General features: G+C 42.7%; 1 protein-coding gene across 5 annotated transcripts in view; it reads right to left on the reverse strand.

Moving 5' to 3' along the window:
- oxr1a (oxidation resistance 1a) overlaps positions 1-27,120 on the reverse strand; it is a 588,813-nt gene that overhangs the window by 323,454 nt on the left and 238,239 nt on the right. Inside the window, exon 1 of one of the 5 annotated variants that reach the window (XM_080193726.1) lies at positions 22,831-23,073. The exons of the other annotated variants lie outside the window; for them this stretch is intronic. Within the exon in view, the coding sequence (XP_080049852.1) occupies positions 22,831-22,984 (154 nt within the window). The 5' untranslated portion in view covers positions 22,985-23,073. Of the gene's footprint in view, positions 1-22,830; positions 23,074-27,120 lie in introns of those variants that run through there. 5 annotated transcript variants of the gene reach the window in all.

Consider the following 27,120-nt stretch of genomic DNA (forward strand, 5'->3'; position numbering starts at 1 on the left):
AACACACACACACACACACACACACACACACACACACACACACACACACACAGGAGCAAAAGTGGTATAGTCAATAACATCCTCACAGGGATAAACACTGGATCCAGCATGGTTAACTGAATTGACATCCAGGGACTCAATAATAAGATAGAACAGTTAAGGGGAGTGATGAAAGATATCCTGCAATGGTCACTAGCCCAACAAGCCGAGCAGGCTCTTTTAGGGGAGAGGGGTGCCCATACTCAACTAGGCGGAATCACAATATTAGAAACACACGCCCGTACCATTAACCGCCTTACAGATACAGAGAGAGAAAACACTGCCCGGGTACAACAGGAACAGCTGTGCCATGCGTACGGTCAGTGGATGATAGGTCAATTAAGACATAATTTGGACCAGGTACACAGAGGGGAGGTGCCCGATTGGATTGACAGCACCCATCTAGCACAACTCGCAGATCAGAAGAGGGTGCTGGATAACCAAACCTTGAAAGGAATGACACAGGTATATCCAGTGATCCCCGACTGCGAGGTTAGCGAGAGTACGGGAGTAGGGATGGTCCTGTTGACTCCGATAGTTACACCAGACTCGGGACCATTCCCTATCTTCCAGATTGAAAACATTGGTGTTGTCAGAGGCAATACCTCCCTCTGCTACCATATAACCAAAGTCACGGCCATCTCAAGGCATGGCGTGATGTTCAGTACTGCCCTCTCGGGATGCAAACAAAGGAGAGATAACCATTTGCCCTCACCCACTGAGACAAGGAGAGGCAGCTGAGTGCAGGTTTAATAGAACGCAGGGCTGTACCCTAGAAATTACACCCACAGATCCACACTTTGCCCGGGCAGGATATGGAGGATGAGGCAGATATTGTGTAGCCACAACAAGAACATCCTTTGTATACAACAGGCTGATGTGCCCGATCCCCAGCCCAAACTTCTGCTTCACCCGTCGCAGACCGATCACTATTGGCCAGGTCCACATCACCAACATCTGAAGTAGACAGACCCTGACACTTAATGCCACAAACCCATTGAGAGACGACCTCAAATATTACTGAGAGCCAGAACAGGCTCCCATCCCACACTTAGCAGAAGTACTGAGAGAGCTCCGTCTCAAAGTGGGCCACTCTGTTCGATTATACCACTAGTTACAATCACATATCAAAACCCTAGAGCATGACACAGAGTCAGCCTTACAGAGCCAAACATGGGTTCAGAGGGTGTGAGACTGGGGTCTAAGTGTAGACATTCACCCCTGGATCCGGATAATCTCGCACATACTGGTTGCCATCCAACACATACTGGCAATATCCTGGGGGGGTCATAATGTGCTATACATACCGCCAGTGCAAGAAAATCAAAACTAGGAGGGAACTAATCAGAATGATTGGCAATATGGGACAATTAACAAATCGGGAAGACTTCTCCCGCATACACCTAATTTGACAAACCCGGGGCTCCCCTAAACTATACGACTGCAGCGTGCAAATGCAAGGAGCACCAGACATAAAATTTGTTAAGAAAATCGGTCTGAGGGAGGCAGAACAAGCCCGCTCCCGACCGACAGGAGGGAACTGTTATCGGACAACAGATTTTATGAAATTGGGCACACAAAATGGAAGCAAACTAAAGCTATCCTCAGAGCCCTCCACTAAAATCACAAAGTAACAGACACTGATCAGTAGGCAAGAGCATGCTTTTAGAATGCAAATGAGGGCTAGCACATAAGGGAAGCTGGACAGAATGGCACCTACAGGAATTAAATCTCCACCCCATCAAAATAAGCACTTCTAAAATAGTCAAACAACGCATGGAGACCCCTAAAATTAGCACAGTTAAGGAGACATTCCTGGCCCCTCAAAACCTCTTTTGAGGTCAATGACACACCTATGTTTCAAACCCCAGAGATTCTAGACTATTAATAACCAGACAAAACAATTAACACACACTTAAAACAATTTCCTCAACAGTTGAAAACATCGAGACAGGATGGCTAAGCTCGAATACTGTAAATAAAGTATTAGCATTTGAATCGCATACTGCACTGAAGTTCAGGTATAACTATAGCCTGCTGCAAGGGACGAGCAGAGCGCTTTCGGGACAGTCCGATTGTATGTCCTGACTGCGCTTCTCCGTCAACGTAAAAGAAAATAAAGCTGTGCCGTTATTGAACTTCACTGAGTCCATAGTGGTCGTTTCGCCCACTTGCGCTAACAATACTTTTGTAGAAACAAATAAAATTAAGAACATAAGAAATAGGAGCAGGAGTAGGCCATCTAGCCCCTCGAGCCTGCCCCGCCATTCAATAAGATCATGGCTGATCTGTCGTGTCTCAATTCCACATTCCTGCCCTCTCCCCATAACCCTTAATCCCCTCGCTTATCAAAAACCCATCAACCCACGTCTTAAATATATTTAGCGAGGCAGCCTCCACCGCTTCAACAGGCAGAGAATTCCAGAGATTCACCACCCTTTGAGTGAAGAAGTTCCTCCTCAACTCCGTTCTAAACCGACCCCCCTTTATCTTGAGGCCGTGCCCTCTAGTCCTACTGTCCTTTCTGAGCGGGAAGAGCCTCTCCACCTCTATCCTATCCATCCCATTCATCATCTTATATGTCTCAATGAGATCTCCCCTCATTCTTCTAAACTCTAACGAGTACAAGCCTAGTTTATTCAGCCTCTCCTCATAGTTCAACCCCCTCAACTCTGGTATCAGCCTAGTAAACCTCCTCTGCACTCCCTCCAAGGCCAAAATATCCTTGCGTAAGTGCGGCGACCAAAACTGCACACAGTACTCCAGCTGCGGCCTCACCAGTGCCCTGTACAGTTGCAGCAAGACCTCCCTACTTTTATATTCAATCCCCCTTGCTATGAAGGCCAGCATCCCATTCGCCTTCCTGACCACCTGCTGCACCTGCAGGCTGGGTTTTTGCGACTCATGCACAAGGACCCCGAGGTCCCTCTGCACCGTCGCACGCTGCAGTTGTTCGCCATGTAAGTAATAGTCCTTCCTACCATTATTCCTACCAAAGTGGACAACTTCACACTTGCCAACATTAAATTCCATTTGCCAGTTCCTGGCTCACTCGCCCAGCCTATCTAGATCCTTCTGCAGACTCTCCACACCCTCCGCACAATTTGCCGCAAAATTGCAGACAATTTGCTCATACCAGCTTTTCTCACGACAGTAGAACAGGGGGAATAATACCCATAATAATAATTATGGAGAATAGTAGCCATATTAATAACTAAGTGAAAAGGTTAACAGAGACAGACTAAGAAACTTGCACAATGTTTAATTGCTGGGTAGTAAGCAGCTAGTTCCAATCACCTGACCTTCAAATAAGAAAAGGAGAGAGATAGTCGCCACGCTACCAGAAGGATGTGTAGGCTTTGGAGGGGCTACAGAAAAGGTTTACCAGGATGTTGCATTAGCTATAAGGAGAGGTTGGAGAAAGTTAGTTTGTTCTCACCGGAACGACGGAGGTTGAGGGGAGGCCTGAAAGAAGTCTACAAGATTATGAGAGGATATTATGCCTACAAGATTATGAGAGTGGATAGTCAGAAGTTTTTTCCCCAGGGTGGAAGAGTCAATTACTAGGGGTCATAGGTTTAAGTTGCGAAGGGCAAGGTTTAAAGGAGACCTAAGAGGCAATTTTTTTGTTTTACACAGAGTGGTGGGTGCCTAGAACTCATTGCCGGGGGAGGTAGTGGAAGCAGATACAGTAGTGACTTAAGGGGTGACTTGACAAGTACATGAATAGGATGGGAATAGACGGATATGGTCCCCAGAAGGATAGGGGGGTTTTAGTTCAGTTGGGCAGCATGGTCGATGTAGGCTTGGAGGGCCAAAGGGCCTGTTCCTGTGCTGTAATTTTCTTTGTTCTTTGATACGATAGTGTGGGATGTTCATGTCTTATGCTGGGAGAGGCCATTAAACCAGACAGTTGAAAAGGGAAGGTTGATTTGTATTCTAACATTCAGACACAGCTGGGATGTTTAAAAATAATTGAAAACAATACCTAACTGATGCAATTAAAAACCCTAGGACAACTGGACATTATAATTAAGGAAGCAGAATCATAGAATCTACAGTGCAGAAGGAGCCCATTCAGCCCAACGAGACTGCAGCGACAACAATCCCACCCAGGCTCTATCCCTGTAACCCTACGTATTTACTCTACTAATCCCCCTGACACGAAGGGGCAATTTAGCATGGCCAAGCAACCTAACCCACACATCTTTGGAGTGTGGAAGGAAACCAGAGCACCTGGGGGAAACCCACACAGACACAGGTGTAAAGTGATTGATTTGGTTTTAAAAACTGTACTTTATAGATGATGTAACCTTAATCAACACATGCAAATAGATAGAGATAGCTCCCAGATTTTTACTTGTATATACTAATTACTCGTAATCAAATTTGAATTATAATTTCTTGTGTATTTCTGAACATTGCACTCTGACAGGTCTGAAAGACTTAAGTCAGAGTCCTATAGCTCTAGTTTTTAATAAATCATCTTGAAACCACTCCATGACTTTGTCTGGCTACTTGAGGGGAATGATAATTTTAAACATAACAAGAAAAACATTGTGACATCCCCGCAACAGTCTGACGATGAAGATGGGATTTGCTCCAGCTGGAAAAAACGTCACAACATCTTGATTTGGAAAGTATGTTCTCAATCACACTCACAGCTGGGTGCCGTTATGAACCAGTTGTAGCTGATTTAAAGAGTGAAATCCAAACCTAAAGTAAAGGGCACCAGACAAGGGGAGTGAAAAAGTGACAGGAGGACACTCCAGGTTTTTGTAACAAAAAAAGTGAGCGTGATAGAAGTCAACAGGCCCACGGGCCATGGTGTTAAGTCACGAAGGCTAAGCCGAGAAGGCGTAACTCGAGGAATGGGGAGGAGAAGCACCTTACTCTTAAATACTTTGACTAAGCAACTGTTCTGCTATAGAATCAGTAAAAGTTAAAATGTAACCAATTAATATCTGCCTAAAGGCAATTTGACTGTCTTAACAATTTAGGAGTTTTAGTTGTAGATTTGAATTACAGATTATAGAAGTAAATCAAGCACTGGAAATTAATTTAATGTTGTTAGAGTCTTTTTTTTCAAATTGCATGTAGTGATGTACCTACACGCCAAATTCTGTTTAGGGTCTGAAGAAAAGTTAGCTATTTCAGCAGACAGTTCATCTGATTTTAAATCACCCCGAAACTCATGTCTATGTTGATTTATAATGGCAGATTTGTGAGAAGCAATTAACTGCAGAAATTTTAACCCAAGGTTGGAGAAATTTGGAATAAGTGTGAAAATGTTGTTGTGAAGTTGGGTAGAGTAATTGGAGATTGAGAGGTAGGAAGTTAGAGTTTGGTGTTTGACTCTGACACTGAGATAAGGGGGGTAAAAAGACAGGTTAGTTCAAGCCAAATCACAAATAGAAGGGTTGAGTGTAGTGGAAATAATCTTTTGAGGTGTGTCTGTTTCAATGCCAGGAATATTGTGGGGAAGACAGATGAGCTGAAGGCATGGATTGACACGTGGAAATATGACATTACAGCCATTAGTGAAACTTGGCTACAGGAGGGGCCGGACTGGCAGCTCAATGTTCCAGGGTTCCAATGTTTCAGGCATGATAGAGGCAGAGGGATAAAAGGTGGGGGGGGGTGGCGTTGTTGGTCAGGGAAAATGTTACAGCTGTGCTCAGGCAGGATAGATTAGGGAGCTTGTCTACAGAGGCCCTATGGGTGGAGCTGAGAAACAGGAAAGGTATGACCACATTAATGGGGTTGTATCATAGACCACCCAATAGTCAGCGAGAATTGGAGGAGCAAATCAGCAGAGAGATAGCTGACAACCGCAGGAAACAGAAAGTTGTGATAGTCGGGGATTTTAATTTTCCATATAGATTGGGACTTGCATACTGTTAAAGGTTTAGACAGGGTAGAATTTGTTAAATGTGTTCAGGAGAATTTTCTACATCAGTATATAGAGGTGCCAACTAGAGAGGATGCGATACTGGATCTCCTGTTGGGAAATGAGTTAGGGCAGGTGGTGGATGTGAGTGTGAGGGAACACTTTGGATCCAGTGATCACAATGCCATTAGTTTCAACCTGATCGTGGATAAGGATAGATCTGGTCCTCGGGTTGAAGTTCTGAACTGCAAAAAGGCCAAATTTGATGAAATGAAAAGGGATCTGCGAAGTGTGGATTGGCACAGGCTGTTCTCTGGTAAGGATGTAAATGGAAAGTGGGAAGCCTTCAAAGGAGAAATTTTGAGAGTGCAGAGTTTGTATGTTCCTGTCAGGATTAAAGGCAAAGTAAATAGGAATAAGGAAGCTTGGTTCTTGAGGGAGATTGCAACACTGATTAAGAGGAAGAGAGAGTTGTATGAAATGTACAGGCAGCAAATAACAGATCAGATGCTCGAGGAGTATAAAAAATGCAAGAAGCTACTTAAGAGGGAAATCAGGAGGGCTAAAAGAAGACATCAGGTTGCTTTGGCAGACAGAGTGAAGGAAAATCCAAAAAGCTTCCACAGGAGCAAAAGGATAGTCAGGGATAAAACTGGTCCTCTTGAAGACCAGAGCATGGAACCAAAAGAGATGGGGGAGATACTAAATGAGTTTTTTGCATCCGTATTTCCTGAGGAAACGGGCATGGAGTCTACAGAAATAGGGCAAACAGGTAGGGAGGTCATGGAACCTTTACAGATTAAAGAGGTGGTGGTGCTGGCCGTCTTGAGGCAAATCAGAGTGGATAAATCCCCAGGACTGGACAGGGTATTCCCACGGACCTTGAGGGAAGCTGGTGTTGAACTTGCAGGGGCCCTGGCAGACATATTTAAAATGTCAATATTCACGGGGGAGGTGCTGGATGATTGGAGGGTGGCTCATGTTGTTCCGTTGTTTAAAAAAGGTTCCAAAAGAAATCCAGGAAATTACAGGCCAGTAAGTTTGACGTCGGTGGTTGGCAAGTTATTGGAAGGTGTGATAAGGGATAGGATCTACAAATATTTTTAGAGACTTATCAGGCAGAGTCAACATGGCTTTGTGCGTGGTAGTCATGATTGATCAATCTATTAAGAGTTTTTCGAGGAGGTCACCAGGAAAGTGGATGAAGGGAAGGTGGTGGATGTTGTCTACCTGGATTTCAGCAAGGCCTTTGACAAAATCCCCCATGGGAGGTTAGTTAGGAAGGTTCAGTCGCTAGGTATACAAGGGGAAGTTGTAAATTGGATTAAGCACTGGCTGAATGGAAGAAGCCAGAGAGTGGTTGTGGAGGATTGCTTCTCCGAGTGGAGGCCTGTGACTAGTGGAGTGCCGCAGGGATCGGTGTTGGGTCCATTGTTGTTTGTCATCTCTATCAATGATCTGGATGAGATGATAATGTGGTAAATTGGATCAGCAAATTTGCTGATGATACAAAGATTGGAGGTGTAGTGGACAGTAAGGAGGGTTTTCAAAGCTTGCAGAGGGACTCGGACCAACTAGAAAAATGAGCTGAAAAACGGCAAATGGAATTTAACGCAGACAAGTGTGAGGTATTGCACTTTGAAAGGACAAACCAAAGTAGAACGTACAGGCTAAATGGTAGGACTCTGAAGAGTGCAGTTGAACAGAAGGATCTGGGAGTACAGGTACAGAATTCCCTAAAAGTGACGTCACAGGTGAATAGGGTTGTAAAAAGTGCTTTTGGTACATTGGCCTTTATAAATCAGAGTATCAAGTATAAAAGTTGGAGTGTTATGTTAAGGTTACATAACATAGAACATAGAACACTACAGCACAAACAGGCCCTTCGGCCCACGAGTTGCGCCGATCACATCAACACCTATCTATAACCCCCAATCCCATAAAACCCCATATACTCATCCAGAAGTCTTTTAAAAGACCCCAGCGAGTTTGCCTCCACCACCACTGACGGCAGCCGATTCCATTCACTCACCACCCTCTGAGTGAAAAACTTACCCCTAACATCACTTCTGTAAGGCATTGTTGAGGCCAAATTTAGAGTATTGTGTACAGTTTTGGTCATCTAGTTACAGGAAGGATGTAAATAAGGTTGGAAGAGTGCAGAGAAGGTTCACAAGGACGTTGCTGGGACTTGAAAAGCTGAGTTACAGAGAGAGATTGAATAGGTTAGGACTTTATTCCATGGAGTGTAGAAGAATGAGGGCAGATTTGATAGAGGTGTATAAGATTTTGATGGGTATAGATAGAGTGAATGCAAGCAGGCTTTTTCCACTGAGGCTAGGGGAGAAAAAAAACAGAGGGCTTGGGTTAAGGATGAAAGGAGAAACGTTTAAAGGGAATATTAGTGGGGGGCTTCTTCACGCAGAGAGTGGTGGGAGTGTGGAATGAGCTGCCGGATAAAGTGGTAAATGGGGGGTCACTTTTAACATTTAAGAAAAACTTGGACGGGCTCATGGATGAGAGGGTTATGGAGGGATATGGTCCAAGTGCAGATCAGTGGGACTAGGCAAAAAAATGGTTCGGCACAGACAAGAAGGGCCAAAAGGCCTGTTCCGGAGCTGTAATTTTTTCTATATCAGAGACTTGTTAAATTTAAATTGGATGGTTTTGACACCCTAGACCAATCCTATTGTGGGAAATATTGATATGTCATCGTGAGTATAAAAGAAAGGGGCAGTGGGACAAAGGGTGCAGAGAATCTGCTACCTGCAGAGCCAACAATTCTCTCTCTCACGATAGAAAGAGAGAGAGGGTGATGTGAGAGGGAGCGCGGGCAGGAGCATCGCAAGCGGGAGCACCGCTGGCTCTCATAGCTTCATCTGTGTGAAAGCACCATTTCGACTGCAAAGATACCAAAGAAGAATAAAGTTCTAGACTGAAGAAATCAACACAAGAGACACAGACTATTCCGGAAGACACAAAATCTGGCTCTAAGTTCGAGAGTGACTAAATTCTGTTTTGCTCATGAGTGAGAATTATATTTATTTGCCAGCATCCCATTCAAATCTGGTTTTATTTGGGAATAGTTAATAGTTATAAGGGATTTATTTGGTTTATTAATAGTTTAGTTTGTTCACTGTTAGTTGGATAAATAAATTGTTACATGTTGATTTTAGAGCGCGTCAGGAATTTATTTTTATTTAATTACTAGAAGTTGCTAAGGAGCAGGTCGCACTACTTCACACAGTTTTTACAGATTATAGGGTGAGGTATGCCTCTCTGGGGTATTTCACTGTTAGTTCTTAGAGGGGGGAAGTCACCCCTGCTTTACAACAATGACAGTCTTAGTTTGGTAGGGTCAAAATTTGGGATATTTGAAACAATTAAATAAAATCCTGCAATGATTTAATCTTGGATCAAAACTTGCCAGGTTGAAAGATATATTCTTGATATAATTGGCACAATGAAAAGAAAATTCTAGAATTAAATTCCGAGAAAGGAATTAGTCCCAGGTCCTGATGCTTGTCAGTTTAAAAAACAAAGAGCGATGACATAATGATGTCCATTTGAAAACTTTTACCCCGCCCCTTTTGAAACTAGCAGAGACAGCTGAGGATATATTTATTTTTCCAAGATTTTAAGGTTTTGAATTGTTAGTTATGTTCAAATGAACTTATGATGTGGGTATGCCGGCGTTGGACTGGCGTAAACACAGTAAAAAGTCTGACAACACCAGGTTTTAGTCCAACCTATTTATTTGATAATATTCTCACAAGCTTTCGAGGGGTTACCCTCTTCGTCAGGTTAATGGAGAGTTGGCCAGAACTCTCCATTCACCTGACGAAGAGGGTAACCCCTCGAAAGCTTGTGAGAATATTATCAAATAAATAGGTTGGACTAAAACCTGGTGTTGTCAGACTTTTTACAAATGAACTTACCCATTCTGCTCCAAGCAGGGTAGATTTGCTTTTTTTGTGGCAGTTAACCGCAAATGGAACAAGATTTGCAGTAGCTTTAAGATATTTTAGAATCTATTTATATTCAAGCCTTGGATTATGGAACATAGTACAGCACAGTACAGGCCTTTCGGCCCTCAATGTTGTGCCGAGCTATGTGCAAACCCAAGATCAAGCTATCATTCTGGTGTGCTCCATGTGCCTAACCAGTAACCGCTTGAAAGTTCCTGAAGTGTCCAACTCCACTATCACAGCAGGCAGTCCATTCCACACCCCAACCACTCTCTGAGTAAAGAACCTACCTTGGACATTCCTTCTATATCTCCTACCATGAACCTTTTAGTTATGCCCCCTAGTAACAGATACATCCACCCGAGGAAATAGTCTCTGAACATCCACTCTATCAAGTCACCTCTCATCCTCCTCCGCTCTAAAAGACAAAAGCCTCAGCTCCCTCAACCTTTCCTCATAAGACCTACCCTCCAAACTAGGCAGCATCCTAGTAAATCTCCTCTGCACTCTCTAATGCTTCCACATCCTTCTTATAGTGAGGTGACCAGAACTGCATACAATATTCCAAATGTGGTCCTGTATATTTGCAGCATAACCCATAACTCTTAAACCCCCTGTTAATAAATGCTAAACACACTATAAGCCTTCTTCACAGCTCTATCCACTTGAGTGGCAACCTTCAGAGATCTGTGGATATGAGCCCCAAGATCTCTCTGTTTCTCTACATTCCTCAGAACCCTGCCGTTGATCCTGTAATCTACATTCAAGTTTATCCTATCAAAATTAATCACCTCGTACTTATCAGGGTTAAACTCCATCTGCCGCTTTTCAGCCTGCATCCTATCAATGTCTCTTTGCAGCCTACAAGATCCCCTCACCTCATCCAATCTTGGTGTCATCAGCAAATTTACTAACCCACCCTATAACCCCCTCTTCCAAGTCATTGATAAAAATCACAAATATCCAGCATGGGCAGACAGAATAATTGAACCAATATTAATAAGTAACTGTTCACAGAACACACCACTGGTGCAAATTCTGAATATGGGAAGATTGAAAACTGTGTTGTGTGCAAGGCATTCTCAATGAGAAAGTCTGCTCCTGCCAACAAATGGGTAGATTGCTATAATTAGGGACAATGGAAATAACGCAGTAAGATAGATGAACTTTGAAGGATAGGACCACTTATGTGACGTACAGGTGAAACGTGAGGAACGGAACAGGATAATCATATCATAGAATCATCGAAACCCTACAGTGCAGAAAGAGGCCATTGGGCCCATTGAGTCTGCACCAACCACAATCCCACCCAGGCCTTATCCCCATATCTGTACATATTTACCCACTAATCCCTCTACCTACACATCTCAGGACACTAAGGGGCAATTTTAGCATTGCCAACCCACCTAACCCACACATCTTTGGACTGTGGGAGAAAACCGGAGTACCTGGAGGAAACCCATGCAGACGAGGAGAATGTACAAACTCCACACAGCGACGCAAGCTGGGAATCGAACCCAGGTCCCTGGAGCTGTGAAGCAGCAGTGCTAACCATTGTGCTATCGTGCCACCGGGTAATTGAAGAGCGGTAATAGCAGCTAGTTAATCAGAGTAGATGGCTAATGAGAACAGCACAGGTGATTAAAAAAAACATTTAAAGGACTTCTAAAGGAAAAATATACAGTTTAGGTGAGAGGTATGGATGTAGGAACAAAGTTTTTTTTAAAAGAAAAATGCCAACAACTCATTTGAATTTGAGGCAATTCTGACATAGGAAAAGTGTGCTGTTAGCAAGCTCCCTTAAAAATCATAGAATCATAGAAACCCTACTGTGCAGAAAGAGGACATTTAGCCCATTGAGTCTGCACCGGCCACAATCCCACCCAGGCCCTACCCCCATATCCCTACATATTTACTCACTAATCCCACTAACCTACACATCCCAGGACACTAAGGGGCAACTTTAACATGGCCAATCAACCTAATCCGCACTGGTGATTGCTATATACATGAAAAATGACGCTATATAAGACAAAGAGTGAGCAATCAAATAGATTACTGCCTGGAATCAAATAGAAAGGTTTGAATTCTGTTTTAAAGACGTTATGAGGGAAACTGAACAGGCTTAAGTAATTGAGAAGATAAAAGACTGGAAATGAAACAGTAAATGGGAATTGGGATATTGAGTGCAATTCAGTTCATTGAAATATTTCAACTTGGCACTGATAAATACTCCAGCGAAAAAAAAGTATAGATTGGCTAGTAAATTGATAGCTTTATCTTAGTGATATTTGTCTCCTTCTCTACATTTTTAAGAGAACAGAATTTGATATTGCGACTGCCACCCAAGGCATCTGAACCATGTGGAGAGATGGGCAATAACTTCAAAATCTTTTGATAAGATTGCCTGAGAGTTAAGAAGGTGTAGGTATGATAGTGACATATTGTGTAAGTATGCAGATCAGTTTTGTATGAAGTAACTGATGTGGAGTTTGCGTGTTCTCCCCGTGTCTGTGTAGGTTTCCTCCCACAGTCCAAAGATGTGCAGGTTAGGTGGATTAGTCATGCTAAATTGCCCCTTGGTGTCAGGGGGACTAGCAGGGTAACTGCATGGGGTTATGGGGAGAGGGCCTGGGTGGGATTGTGGTCGGTGCAGACTTGATGGGCCGAATGGTCTCCTTCTGCACTGTAGGATTCCAGGATTCTCTACGCAAGAAACTAGTCCAAAATAAACCTATTTGAGGTTTTGGCTGTGCTTGCAATTATTTAACAGGTCTCACACATGCACACAACTTGACAAACAGCATGGCTTAAATGTAGCCAAAGGGTAATTGGTTGCCCCAGGATTCTTACTGGGGATTTAGAACAGAACATAGTATACAAGAAAGAACAACATGTTAGACATAACTGGCCGGTGCTGGTGGAGGAACGGAATAGTAAGAGAAACTGCACAATTTTGCCAGCCATACAACTGCACACATTTGCCAGTCTATGTATCTCCAGCACCAGCCTGGAAAGGCAATAAAAATAAAACTACATCACCAACCTCACCCCAGAGGATCCTGGGAACAGATACAGATTGATTTTATAAGCCCGTATCCCCATGAAAAGGAAAACATATTGATCCATAATTACTAGGCAATTTACTAGGTGAGTGGAAACAGGAGTTTGCACATTCTCCTCGTGTCTGTGTGGGCTTCCTCCGGATGCTCCAGTTTCCTCCCACAGTCCAAAGATGCAGAAGTTAAGTTGATTAAGAGCAATTTTAACATGGGCAATGTCCTGAGATGCGCAGGTTAGAGGGATTAGCGGGTAAAATATGTAGCGATATAGGGGTAGGGCCTGGTGGGATTGCAGTAAATGCAGACTCGATGGGCCGAATGGCCTCTTTCTGTACCCTTGGGCTTCTATGATATTTCTATGATACAAAACATTCCTCACTAGAGATTGCTCCACTTGAACAAATCATAGAGGGGGGAGCCAATGCACTGCTATGCAGCAGATCCAAGGGTATGTGAGAGAATTGAGTGAATATTTGTTTAAGAAAGAAGTTAAAGACTGATAGGCGGTGCAAGATTTGGAGAGGGATCGTCAGCAAGTTGAAAAATCAAGAGCAGCACAGTGGGCAACAGGGTGGTGATAAAGGTGGGATCAGAGCGCAGTGGTATCCAACTGCTGTGGCATGGACTGTACAAGGCAATCATGACAGGTAATATGTGCGTGCTTGTAAATACGAGGGCAGGAAGTCAATGGATGCATCATACACAGCTAAAAACATACGAGCACCCTCACAAGTCTGACAGCCACCCAGCTGGTGGGGGGCAACATTAATGTTTTCACAGGTTCTTATGACTGTCCTGGAATTGTGTATGTCAGCTACCCACTGGAGGAATAGGAGGGTCATTATTTGCTTTATTGGTTAAAGGTGACATCAAGGCTGTATTACAGAAAAGACATTGGCACTAAGGGCCAACATGTTGAATCAATCTGGGTGAAAATAAAAAAAAAGGAAAAAACATCTTGGTATGCATAATTTACAGGCCCCAAGCAATACTTCCAAAGTGGGGCATATTATAAACCAAGAAATGACAAGGGTTTGTGAGAAGGGCACAATGGTAATCATGGGTGATTTTAACATACATATTGACTGGATTAATCAAATTGGCAAAGGTAGCCACATGGGAGATTTCACGGAGTGCATGAGGGATTGTTTCTTAGAACAATATCTTACGGAACCCAGCAGGGAGCAAGCTATTTTAGATTTAGTATTATGTAACAAAGAAAGGTTGATAAATAGATCCTGAGAGCATGCTAGAATTTCAGATTCAGATTGAGCGAGAGAAGACAAAGTGCTACACTAGAGTTTTAGCGTTGGACAGAGGGAATTATACAGGCCTGAGGAAAGAGTTGGTCCAAGTAAACTGGGGGCAGCTGAGAAACAATGGCGGATTTTCCAGGAGATATTGAATACCTCTCAATTGTAGTATATTCCCGAAAGGTTGACAAATTGCAGAAGCGAAACATTCCCTGCATAGACAAGGAAGTTAAAGATGACATAAAGGCAAAAACAAGGGCATACCAAATTGCAAAAGCTAGTGGCAAGCTGGAGGATTGGGAGAACTTGAAGGTTCAGCAAAAGGCTACTAAAAATAGAAATCAGAAGAACTAAGATGATCTAAGAAAGGAAACTAGCAGAAAACATAAAGACACATACCAAGAGCTTCTACAAGTATATAAGAACGTAAGAAATAAAGAACATAAGAAATAGGAGCGGGAGTAGGCCATCTAGCCCTTCCAGCCTGCCCCGCCATTCAATAAGATCATGGCTGATCTGTCGTGTCTCAGTTCCACATTCCCGCCCTCTCCCCATAACCCTTAATTCCCTTGTCTGTCAAAAACCTATCTACCCGTGACTTAAATATATTCAGTGAGGTAGCCTCCACCACTTCAATGGGCAGAGAATTCCAGATACTCACCACCCTTTGAGTGAAGAAGTTCCTCCTCAACTCCGATCTAAACTGTCCCCCCCTTATCTTAAGGCTGTGCCCTCTAGTCCTGCTATCCTTTCGAAGGGGGCAGAATCTCTCTACCTCTACCCTATCCATCCCCTTCATTATCTTATACGTCTCTATAAGATCCTCCCTCAGCTTTCTAAACTCCAACGAGTATAGACCCAGTCTATTCAGTCTCTCTTCATAGGCTAGTCCCCTCATGTCTGGTATCGTAAAAAGAGGAAGGGAATATCATATAAATCATATATCATAAAAAGAGGAAGGGAATAGTTAAAGTAAATGTTGGCCCTTTAAAGGATGATACTGGTGAGGTATCAGTAGGGAACACAGAGATGGCAGAGGAACTAAACCAATATTATAATGACGATTTTCAAGAACTGTAGTCAATGCAGAGGAACTTGGTGCAACAACCATCACTAAGGAGAAGGAATTCAATAAACAAATGAATTAAAAGCAGCTAAGTCTCCAGCACGTGATAGCCTGCATCCTAGGATATTAAAGGAGCTGGCAGCGGAGATAGTGGATTCATTGGTTGTGATATTTCAAAATTCCTTGGATCCTGGAAAGGTCCTGATAGATTGGAAACAAGCTAATGTGATGCTCCTGTTCAAAAAGGGAGAGGGACAAAAAGTAGGAAACTATAGGCCAGTTAGCTTGACCTTTTTGTACAGGAGTCCATTCAGCCCATCAAGTCTGTACTGACCACAATCCCACCTGGCCTTATTCCTGTAATCCTATGCATTTACCCTGCTAATCCTCCTGACACTAGGGTCACTTTAGCGTGGCTAATCAACTTAACCCACACATCTTTGGACTTGGAAGGAAACCACAGCACCCAGAGGAAACACACACAGATAACGGGAGAAAGTGGCAACTCCACACAGACAGTGGCCTGAGGCAGGAATTGAACCTAGGTCCCTGATGCTGTGAGGCAGCAGTGCTAACTACTGTACACTGTGTCACCATGTTTTCAAGAAGCAGACAGATATAATTCTAATAAAAAAAGGTATTAAGGGATATGGGGAACAGATAGGAAGGTGGATTTGAGACCAGAAAGAGATCAGCCATGATCTCATTGAATGGCAGAGCAGAACGAAGGGCTGAATTTACATTCTTCTGCTCTTAATTCCCATGTTTCAATGTCATAGAATATCGAGCAATACAACATGGAAACAGGCCCTTCGGACCAACTGGTCCATGCCGACCATGGTGCCCTCGCAGCTCGTCCCAATTGCCCATATCCCTCTAACCCCATTCATGTACTTATGTGAGTGTTTTTTTAAATGCTGCCGGTGTTTCTGCCCCAACCACTTTTTCATGCAGAGGGTGGTGCATAAATGGAACAATCTGCCAGAGAATGTTGCCTCATGATGTTGTATACCTCAATAAAGTCACATTCCAAGGAATAAAGTCTGACCAACTGCTCCCGCCTACTAGTCCTGACAACATCCTTCTAAATCTATTTTACATTCTTTCCAGTTTATCAATGACTTTCCAAATAACAGGGTGACCAAAACTGTACACAAGACTCCCAACTGCAGCCTCACCAACAACTTATACAGTTGTTGTGTAACATAATGTTCCAATTCCTACACTTAATTCCCTGATTGAAGATCAATATGCTGAACGCCTTCTTCACCACCTTGTCTACCAGTGAAACCACTTCCAACGAACTGTGTACTTGTACTCCTAGATTCCTCTGCTCTTCAACACTCCTCAGGGGCCTACTGTACAAGTCTTATCCTGGTTTAACTTACCAAAATGCAACACTTCACACTTATCTGTATTGAAATCAATTTGCCAACGCTCAGCCCATTTCCCTAATTGATCAAGATATTCCTGTAATTTTGATAACCTTCTTTGCTATCAACAAAACCTCTTAATTTAGTATCATCTACAAACTTGCGGACCATGCCTTTACATACAAATCATTTGTAAAAGTAACAAACAACAAGGTTCCCACACAGACCCTTGAAGAAAACCACTAGTCACAGGCATCCAGTCCAAGAAACAAGTATTGACCATCATCCTCTGTTTCCTTTCCATTGAGCCAATTTTGAATCCAATTAGCTAGTTCTCCCTGGGTCCCATGCAATCTAATCTTCCAATCTAGTTTGCCACGTGGGATCTCATCCAAGGCCTTACTGAAGTCCACACAGACAACATCTACTGTCCTACCCTCATCCATCCTTTTGGTTACCTCTTGGAAAAATTCTAAAAGAGTCATTCCCACGCACAAAGCTAGGCTGACTATCCCTAATCAGGCCTTGACTACACAAATCTTTGTAGATCTTGTTCCTCAGAATCCCCTCCAGTAAATTACCCACCAATGATGTCAGGTTCACTAGCCTGTAATTCCCTAGTGGAGGCCTGGATAGAGTGGATGTGGAGACGATGTTTCACTACTCGGAAAAACTAGAACTAGAGCGCACAACCTCAAGTTAAAGGGACAATCCTTTAAAACAGAGTTGAGGAGGAATTTCTTCAGCCAGAGAGTGATGAATCTCTGGCAGAAGGTTGTGGAGGCCAAGTCATTGAGTGTCTCTAAGACAGAGACAGATATCTTCTTGATTAATAAGAGGATCAGGGGTTATAGGGAAAAGCAGGAGAATGGGAATGTGAAAAATATAAACAAAGAACAGTACAGCACAGGAAACAGGCCCTTCGGATCTCCAAGCCTGTGCCGCGCATTAGTCTAACTAGATCATTCATTTGTATCCCTCCATTCCCAGGCTGCTCATGCGTTTATCCAGATAATTCTTAAACGATGCCATAATAACTCACTGCATAATTTTACTTTCCTGGCCGCTGGTTCCTTTGCCAATTACCATAAATCTGTATTCTCTGGCTACTGACGATTCTCACAATAAGAAGTCTCACAACATCAGGTTAAAGTCCAACAGATTTATTTGATAGTAAACGCCACAAGCTTTCGGACCGTAGTTCCTTTGTCAGGTGAGTTGAGAGTTCTGATCAGAAACATGGCATATAAAGGCATACACAGTTTACAGAATACGAGTCTTTACAGCTAATCTGCTATTCAAGTCTTAAAAGGTGCAGGCAATGTGAGTGGAGATTGCATTAAGCATAGGTTAAAGAGATGTGTATTGTCTCCAAACAGGACAGTAAGTGAGATGTTGCAAGTTCAGGCAAGTCATGGCAATTCTGCCAATAATAAACAATCGAGATAAATAATCACCACAATGGCATGATTTTAAATAGTATTGTTAACCAGTTCTGATCCAAACAGGGGAATGATCCCTTTTCTCTGGTCTCTCTTTGTAAGTGGAAGTTCTTTTAATCCACTGCCATTCTAATAGCCTCTTCAAGGCTTGACAATTTTTCTAAAGAGTGGTGCCCTAATTTGGCCAAAATATTCCAGTTGGTGCTGAACTAGATTTTCGTAAAGATTTAAGCATAAATTCTGTTTATAGAACCATGGGTGCTGTTAGTAGTACAGTCAGTGTCATATCAGTTTATAGCACAGATAAAAGCCCCATTCGACCATCGCATCTGCACCGGTCAAAGAAAAAATACCTAACTATTCAAATCCCATTTGCCAGCATCTGGCCCATAACCTTGCATGCTTTGGCATCACAGCTGTACATCTAAAATTTCTTAAATGTTCTCAGGGACTCTCCATCATTCTTTCAGAAAAAGTTTCACAACATCAGGTTAAAGTCCAACATGTTTATTTGGAATCACAAGCTTTCCGAGTACTGCGCCTTCATTAGATGAGTGGAGAGAAGGTTTCACAAACACAGCGTATCTAGGTAAAGACACAATTACAAGGTAATGGTTGGAATGCGAGTCTTTACAGGTAATCAAGTCTTTACAGGTCAGACAATATGAGTGGAGAGAGGGTTAAGCAGGCCAAATGGTGGAGGTTGCATGGAGTGTGCCATGAACCCAAGATCCTGGTTGAGGCCGTTCTCATGTGTGCGAAACTTGGCTATCAGTTTCTGCTTGGCTATTCTGCATTGTTGCGTGTCGTGAAGGCTGCCTTAGAGAACTCTTACCCAAAGATCGGAAGGTGAATGCCCTTGACTACTGAAGCGTTCCCCGACAGGAAGGGAACACTCCTGCCTGGCGGATTGTCGCACTATATATAACCCTCACTATTTGGCCTGGGCTTGCAAAATCCTACTAACTGTCCTAGCTTGAGACAATTCACACCCCTTTAACCTATGATTATTCCTCTCTCCACTCTGTCTATACCTGTAAACACTTGATTATCTGTAAAGGCTCGCATTTCAACCATTATTCTGCAATTGTGTCTTTGCCTATATATGCTGTATTTGTTAAACCTCCTCTCCACTCACCTGATGAAGGAGCAATGCTCCAAAAAAACCTGTTTGAGTTTAATCTGATGTGAGACTTTTTATTATGCCCACCTAGTCCAATGCTGGCATCGCCACATCAAAGCTACCAGCCTTTCAGGCAGCAAGTTCCAGACTCTCACTACCCTTTGGGTGAAAAATATTTTCCTCACGTCATCTAAACTTCCTGCCCCTTATCTTAAATCTATGCCCCCTAGCCATTGATCCCTTCACCAAGGAGAAATGTTTCTTCCTGTCTATGCCTCTCATTATTTTATACATCTCAATCATGTTCCCCCTCAATCTCCTCTGCTCCATGGAAAACAACCCAATCTATAAAATCTCTCTTCGTAACTAAAACTCTCCAGCCAGGCAACAGTCCAGTAAATCTCCTTTGTACTGTATCCAGTGCTATTACATTCTTCCTGTAATGTGGATTCCAGAACTGCACACAATACTCTCGTTGTGGCCTAACAAACATTTTATATAGTTCCACCATAACCTCCCTGCTCTTAAGCGGTATGCCTCAGTTAATAAAGGCATGCATGTTATACACCACCTTGAGAGGTCACACAACACAAGGTTATAATCTAACAGCTTTACTTGAAATCACAAGATTTTGGACTGCTGCTCCTTCATCAGATGAATTCCTGGTGCTGTGTGACCTATCATACATAACCACTTTATCCACACGTCCTGCTTCCTTTAGGGACCAGTTTACATGCACACCAAGATCCCTCTGATCCCCGATGCATCCTGGAGTCCTGTGATCTTCGTGTATTCCCTTGTCCTGCCTAAGTGCATGATCTCACATTTAGCCCATCTATATCCTCCTGCAATTTAAGGCTATCCTCCTCACTATTTATCACCCTACCTATTTTCATATCATCCATGAATTTACTAATGAATCCTCCTATATTCAAGTCTAAATCATTTATATAAACCACAAATAGCAAGGGCCCCAAAACTGATCCCTGCAGAACCCCACTGGACAGTCTTCCATAGCCCTTGACAATCTGCCTCTCCTTCTTTCCACTCAGCCAATTCTGGATTCAAATTGTCAAATTTCCTTGCATCCCATTTGCTTTCATCTTCATTATTAGTCTCCCATGTTGAAATTTATCAAAAGCCTTGAAGAAGACTACATCCACACATGGTCACCTCTTTGAAAAATTCAATCAAGTTGGTCAGACATGACCTCCCCTTAACAAAACCACGGTGACTGTTCTTGACTAATCCCTGCCTCTCCAAATGCAGATTAATCCTATTTCTGAGAATTACTTCCAATAGATCCCCCACCACTGAGGTTGGACTGCCTGGCCTGTAGCTTCCTGGTTGATCCCTTCCTCCTGTCTTGAATAATGGTACCACATTCGCTGATGATGGTTCAGATCTCTGGCACCTCCCCTTCGACTAGGGAGGAATTGAAAACTATTGCCAGTTCCCCAGCTGTTTTCTCCCTTGCCTCACTCAACAGCCTGGGATACATTTCATCCAGCCTTGGAGATTTATCTACTGCCTGCCTGACCACTCAGAACATCATCTCTGTTAATTTATTTAATTGCAACACAATCCTTCTCCCTGATTTCCATAGCCACATTTTCTCTCTCACTAGTGAACACTGACACAAAGTATTCATTTAAAACCTTACCTACATCATCCAGCCTTACACATAGGTTATCTTTAATAGGCCTGACTCTTTCCTGCTTATCCTTTTATCCTTTGTTGTCTAATAAACCTTGTTAGTCTATGTTGTAAATAAGTGATTATCCTTTATTGCTGCTAAGAATCCCCAACAAGAATTTTGTTACGTTGGGATTCAAATCCCAAGACTAGGTTGGAGTGGAACGTTCCCTTCTTGAAAGACGGAACAGCACCGTGGCAGTGGTTAGCACTGCTGCCTCACAGCACCCAGGTGAAATTGAAGACTTGGGTGATTGCACAGACTTTGCACGTTCTTCCTGGGTTTGTGTTAGTTCCCTCCAGGTGCTCCGGTTTGCTCCCGCAGTTCAAAGATGTGTGGGATAGGTTGACTGCTCCTTAGTGTCCCAAGATGTGTAGAATAGGGAAATTAGTAACGTAAATATGGCGGTAGGATCTGGATAGGATGATCAGAGCGAGTTGGTGCAGACTCAATACACTGTACGGCCTGTTTCTGCGCTGTGGAGATTCTGACATGAGTGAACAATGTGCGATTTTTTAAAATTTACAATTCAGCAGATTTAATGGACGTTTTCTGACATTGGTAATCAAATTACCAGATTTATTGAATCAAATTCAAATTCAGTCAGTGCCTTCAGGACTGGGCACAATTTGCAGAATGCGGAATGCTCAGTAGTGGTTGAAAAAATTCACAAAGGATGTCAAGTTACACTCTGTCCTGTCTGTAAGATGGTTGTGATACCTGTGTGTGCGCTTCACAGGCACAGTATTAGCAGCAAAGGTAGAGATAAAATTAGGATCGGCTGACAAGTTGATCAAAGGGTTCAGTTAGAAATTCAACCATATTACAAATACGATATGCATCAATCTAAGCATTGATAGTTCATAGTGATTGAATGAATCCAGATGTTTTAACAGACTAAATTTGCTGTTACAGCTGTTTCTTTTCTGGGCCTCTGAGGTGACATTTTGTAATATTAACACTTAAGTGCATCTCATATTATTAAATAGCAGCCATAACTGTTCTTATTTCCACTGCAAATACAATTTGAAACTCAATGATAAATGACAGCAAAGTCTTGTTTTTGAGACTTACACAGGGAATATCACTAATCGTCGAGCAATTTAGTGACAATTTGCAATTAACTCATACCATATATCTCTTTCTTGTTAAAAATAACTTCTTTACGAGCACTAGTAACAACAGTCTGTGCACTGAACTTCATCCCCTCCTAAATTCTATACCAGCGATCATGCCTTCCACATATGGATAGTAGAAGGGTTGGAGTCACAGGGAAAGTGGGATAACTTCTCAGCTATCAGCATTTACTTCTTTTCCACACACCCACTGAAAAAAAATTGCAGAGCAGATAAAATATGCAAAAAATATTTAATAGCTTAACAAATTACATAAAAGTAAATTCTCAATGTACCCGAACAGGTGCCTGAATGTGGCGATTGGGGATTTATCAGTCACTCCATTGCATTGTTCATGTCAGTCTACATAAATAAACTATCTTCAAAATCATGAGTCTTTCTAAAGTACAGCATTGTAAACAGTCCTCGTATTCTGCAACAGATAGCACAGTCTAAAGGGTACAATAAATAGAACATGAAGATGAGGGGTTGTTTTGATGATTTTCATGTATCTAAATCAAATAGAAAAACAGACTGAAAAACTGACGCGTTTCACTTCGTAAGTAATCCCTGAGCCTTGCAGCTTTGCGAACTTCCTTCTTTACAAGTGACGCGCAGGCTGAGAGTCAGACTGCCTAATTGTCAATATAATACTTTTAAACAAAACATCATATTACAATAAAACATTGTAAAGACCAGTCGAGAATATTATTAGAACAGAGGGGCGAGAATGAAAGCTGAGAGTCAGAGTGTGCCGACAATTTCAAACTCCGGCCCAAAGTTTTTCAAACTTTGCTACTTGCCCGTGGAAGTTGTTCCGAGCTGAGGTTCCTGGGTCGCGTCCGTTTCTTTAACCGAATCGAGGAAATGAACCGCCCGCAATCCGGACCATAGTCTATTCGAAGTACCTCGCAATAACCGGACTCCTTTACCGGAAAAACTACTAAAATATTCCATAGTCTCTGTCTACATTATCGGAGGCGTGAACTGAATCAGCTGTACATGTCTACTGCCGCCATCTTCGTTTGAGGAACACCTCAACCCAATGTTTATATGGAGCAATACAACAGCATGTATTTCAACTAGCCTTGTACATTCAATCTCTGACCTGTTACACGCACCATATTTGTCAGGTTACAAATATTTAACTGAAGGAACAAGTAAGAATTTAAGTAGCTTTTACAATATTTTTCGATTAGTTTTAAAATTATATTGAAAGTTACTCGTCTTATAGGAAGTTTCCAATAAGTTCAAATTTGTTATTTCTCCTGGAAATTCAGTACTCTGCTTGGTGTGGAAATAAACCACAAGCAGTCACAAATCTCTGGTTTCAAGCCATCATAGTCTTTCCTCCTTTAGAACCTCTTAATTGTCCCATAGATTCACAAAAATTGCTCTCTTCTCGAGGGATAAAATCACTATTGTCATGAAGAGAAATTTATTGAATTATTGTTTTCAATTGCAGTGCAGTTCTCTGGTGCCTATTGGCATCCCCAGCCCAGCAAGAGCCCCGAGATGTAGTTATCATGCACGGTCCCTGGGAAGCATATGAACACCTACAGGATGTTGGGAAGGTGGGCTCACACAATCTGAACATTAAGGGAGTGGAACCCCTTCCTGTTTATGATGTGCAGGGCAATGTCGATAGCCCCCTGAACTTGCAGCATGCTGGCGATGGTGGCAAAGCCTTCAGCCTGGGCTTCTTGTTGGATCGGACTCTGGTCAAAATGTATGTTGTGCATTTCCTGAGTTTACAGAGCATCCATCACCTCTTGGATGCACTTGTGGATAATGCAAAATGCCACACAGGTCCCCACTTGTATCCTGGAATGACCCAATGGTGAAAAGGGTCACCCGAACTGCCATCCAGAGCAGGTGTCCTCTTCCCCCATGAGGTACCAGGTCCACGGGGACGTGGTATAAGTCTGCACTGTCTTTTGCTGACACAGAACCTTCAGTGGCACATGGCATCGGCATCTGATTGCAGAACATGTGTGTCCTATACAGGCATTGTCTCCTCCTCCTCCACATCTTCTGCCTCCCCCCTCCTCCACCTTGGCTCTCCTTCTGGCCGATGTGCAGCTGGGGCCTGCCTGGGTTGGCTGTGCCACAGGCAGCAAGACTGTCGACTGCCATGGCAACGATGAGGATCGCTGCCAGCTGTGCTGGCTCTAATCTGATATCCATGATTGCTCTGTAAACTTGAAGTCATCCAAAACTCTGCAGCCATCTGGCATCTGCTAACCAAAATCAATTACCACTCAAAAAACAATGTGATTTTAAAATTCCTCTGTGGTCTTGTCCCTTCCAATCTCTGCAATCTCCGTCAGCTCCAAAAACCTGCAATATCTGCAGCCATCATAATTTAATCACTCCTCCAACGCTGTTTGTGCCTTCAGTTGCCTAAGTTTTTTTGGGTGCTTTTGTCTTTTTTAATGAGAAAACATTGTAGTACAAATAACTTTAGATTTTTGGAGTTCTGAAAGTCATTCCTGCTGAAGACTGTGTGATTTGCAGATTGGACAAGCTGCCAAAGTCCAGCAGTTTCAGCATCTCTTTGGTATTTAGGTCCTCTTGAATCATCTCCTGATCCAGAGTGGAAGCCTCTGGGACTCAGTCATCCCTCTCTCTCATTCTTCTTCCTGCAGTTTGATGGCGATGTCTCAGACAGGCTCATGCCGATCCATCTTGGATTTCAACTGAGAAAAGAGCTTCAGTTGCCTAAGTTATGAACTTTGGTTTCCCCACACACTTCTCTGTCTCTGTAGCTTGTATCCTTCCCTTAAAAAAACTCATTAAACTTATGACGTTCATGTCTTTGGCCAAGCTTTTGGCCTTTTGAACTCATTGGTGCAATTTTCCATTCCTGAAGCTTAAGCCCAGTGGTGAAAGCAGAAGTCAGTTGGAGCAGGGTAGCTAACAACAGACAATCTTGTGCTGTTCAGCTCATTAAAAAAGGAGAATTTTGTGGCAGGATGGGCAGGAAGAGACCCACCTCATTATCACCTCACAGTTCCAACATCCAGCTGCCATATTTAAACCACACCCAAGCAGCCTTCACTCACTACAGGCAAGGCCTCCAGATTCTGTGAAAGAAAGTGTCAACGAAAAGGCAGCAACCTTTGGTTCAGTGATGACTCTCTGGAAATTTTCTTCCAGGTGGTTGAGGAAAGGCAGGAGGACCTCCTTGTAAGGAATAGGAGCAGAAATTCCTCCCATCTGACCATGTCAGCCTGGAAGGAGGTCGCCAGGGTGCTGGTGACCTCCACTAGAGTATGTCAAATCTCTATGCACTGCAAGTTTATACTGTTATAAGGGCATCAGACAGTATAAGGTTTAGAAGCCACAAGGAAGCCACATACTTATTGTTTCATGGGATGTGGGCATCCTTCTCTAGGCTAGCACTTTTGTTGCCCATTTCTAATTGTCTTGAGAACGTGGTGGTGAGTTCCTTCTTAAATTGCTGCAGTCCATGTAGTTTATGCATACCTACAATGCTGTTAGGAAGGAAGTTCCAAGATTTTGACCCAGTGAAGGAGCAGTGATGCAGTTCCAAATCAGGATGGTGTGTGCCTTGGAAGTACCTGCAGGTGGTGGTGTTCCTATATATCTGTTTCCCTTGTCCTTCTAATGTGGTCCTGGATTGAGAAGATACTGTCAAAATTTAACTAAGATACTTAGTGAGTAGCTGCAGTGCATTTTGTAATTGGTACTCACTGCTGTACTGTGTCAGCAGTGGAGGGAGTGGATGTTGAAGGTTTCTGTTTTGCTGTACCCTTACTGCATGCATCTCAAATGCTGTACCCTTTTCATATTCTACTTTCCTCTTCCAAAATAAATTCTTTGGCCTCCTTTGCTGAATTTTAAAATTCTCCCAGTCCTGAGGTTTGCTGCTTTTTCCAGCCAATTTATTTGCCTCCTCTTTGGCTTTAACACTATCCCTGATTTCCCTTGTCAGGCTTTGATGAGTCACCTTCCCCATTTTATTCTTGCGCCAGATGTGGATTTACAGTTGAAGTTCATCCATGTGTTCTTTTAATGCCATTGCCTATCCATTTATCAACGCTTAAGTATCCTTTGCCAGCTTATCCTAGCCAATGAACATCTCATTCCAGCAAAGTTAGCTTTCCTCAAGTTCAGGATCCTAGTCTCAGACTTAACTGTGTCACTGTCCATCTTAATGAAGAATTCTATCATATTATGGTCGGTCTTTCCCAAAGGATCTCACATCTCAATGTTACCAATTAATCCTCTCTCATTACATAATGCTCGGTCTAAGATGGCCTGCTTTCTAGCTGGTTCTGAAAAACCATAAGAGAGAATGTATAAGAAAACTATTCCTTATACATTCTAAGGAATCCTCCTCCATCGCATTGTTACCAGTTTGGTGAGTCCAATCAACATGCAGATTGAAGTCACCCATGATAACTGCTGTACCCTTACTGCGTGCATCTCAAATTTTCTGCTTGATGCCATCCCAACTTCACTACTATTGTTTGGTGGTCTTTACACAACTCCCACGAGCGTTTTTTTGTCCTTTGATGTTCTGCAGCTCCACCCATACAGATTTCACATCATCCAGGCTAATGTGTCTGAGCCTCTAGGTTGCTGTTCAGTAAAGAGTTCTGCTTCTTTGTAAACTACCTTTATTTCTCTGATCCAACTCCACATACAGTTCTCCACCAACCCCCAGTGCCACCTGTGCCCCTTTATATCAGTGACTTCTATTGAACAACTGACATCAAATTAGGACTTAATTGAAAGGTCTGTTAACCCATTCCTAACAGTCCCCCCTGCCTTGGAGAAAAAAATGATGAATATTGTTTCCACAAAAAAAACAGAAACACAAAACACTACTTCTTCCCTTTCTTCTTTTTTTCACATTTTTTGAAAAAAATATACATTCACAGAAAGATACACCGTTGCTTAATGTCTAAAAATTTCTTCAAACTAGCCCCTTAGTAAAATAATTGGATAACTGATTGTGACTATGGACCATTTAATTGTTGATATTTCCCCTTTGTCCAGCATTTTGCTTAAAGCTGGCTATGTCAATCCTCAACTTTTTCTCGTTTACATTTTTTGTGGAGTGC

Source organism: Carcharhinus amblyrhynchos, chromosome 8 (assembly GCF_965287045.1).
Source record: "Carcharhinus amblyrhynchos chromosome 8, sCarAmb.v2.hapA, whole genome shotgun sequence".
Taxonomy (NCBI): domain Eukaryota; kingdom Metazoa; phylum Chordata; class Chondrichthyes; order Carcharhiniformes; family Carcharhinidae; genus Carcharhinus; species Carcharhinus amblyrhynchos.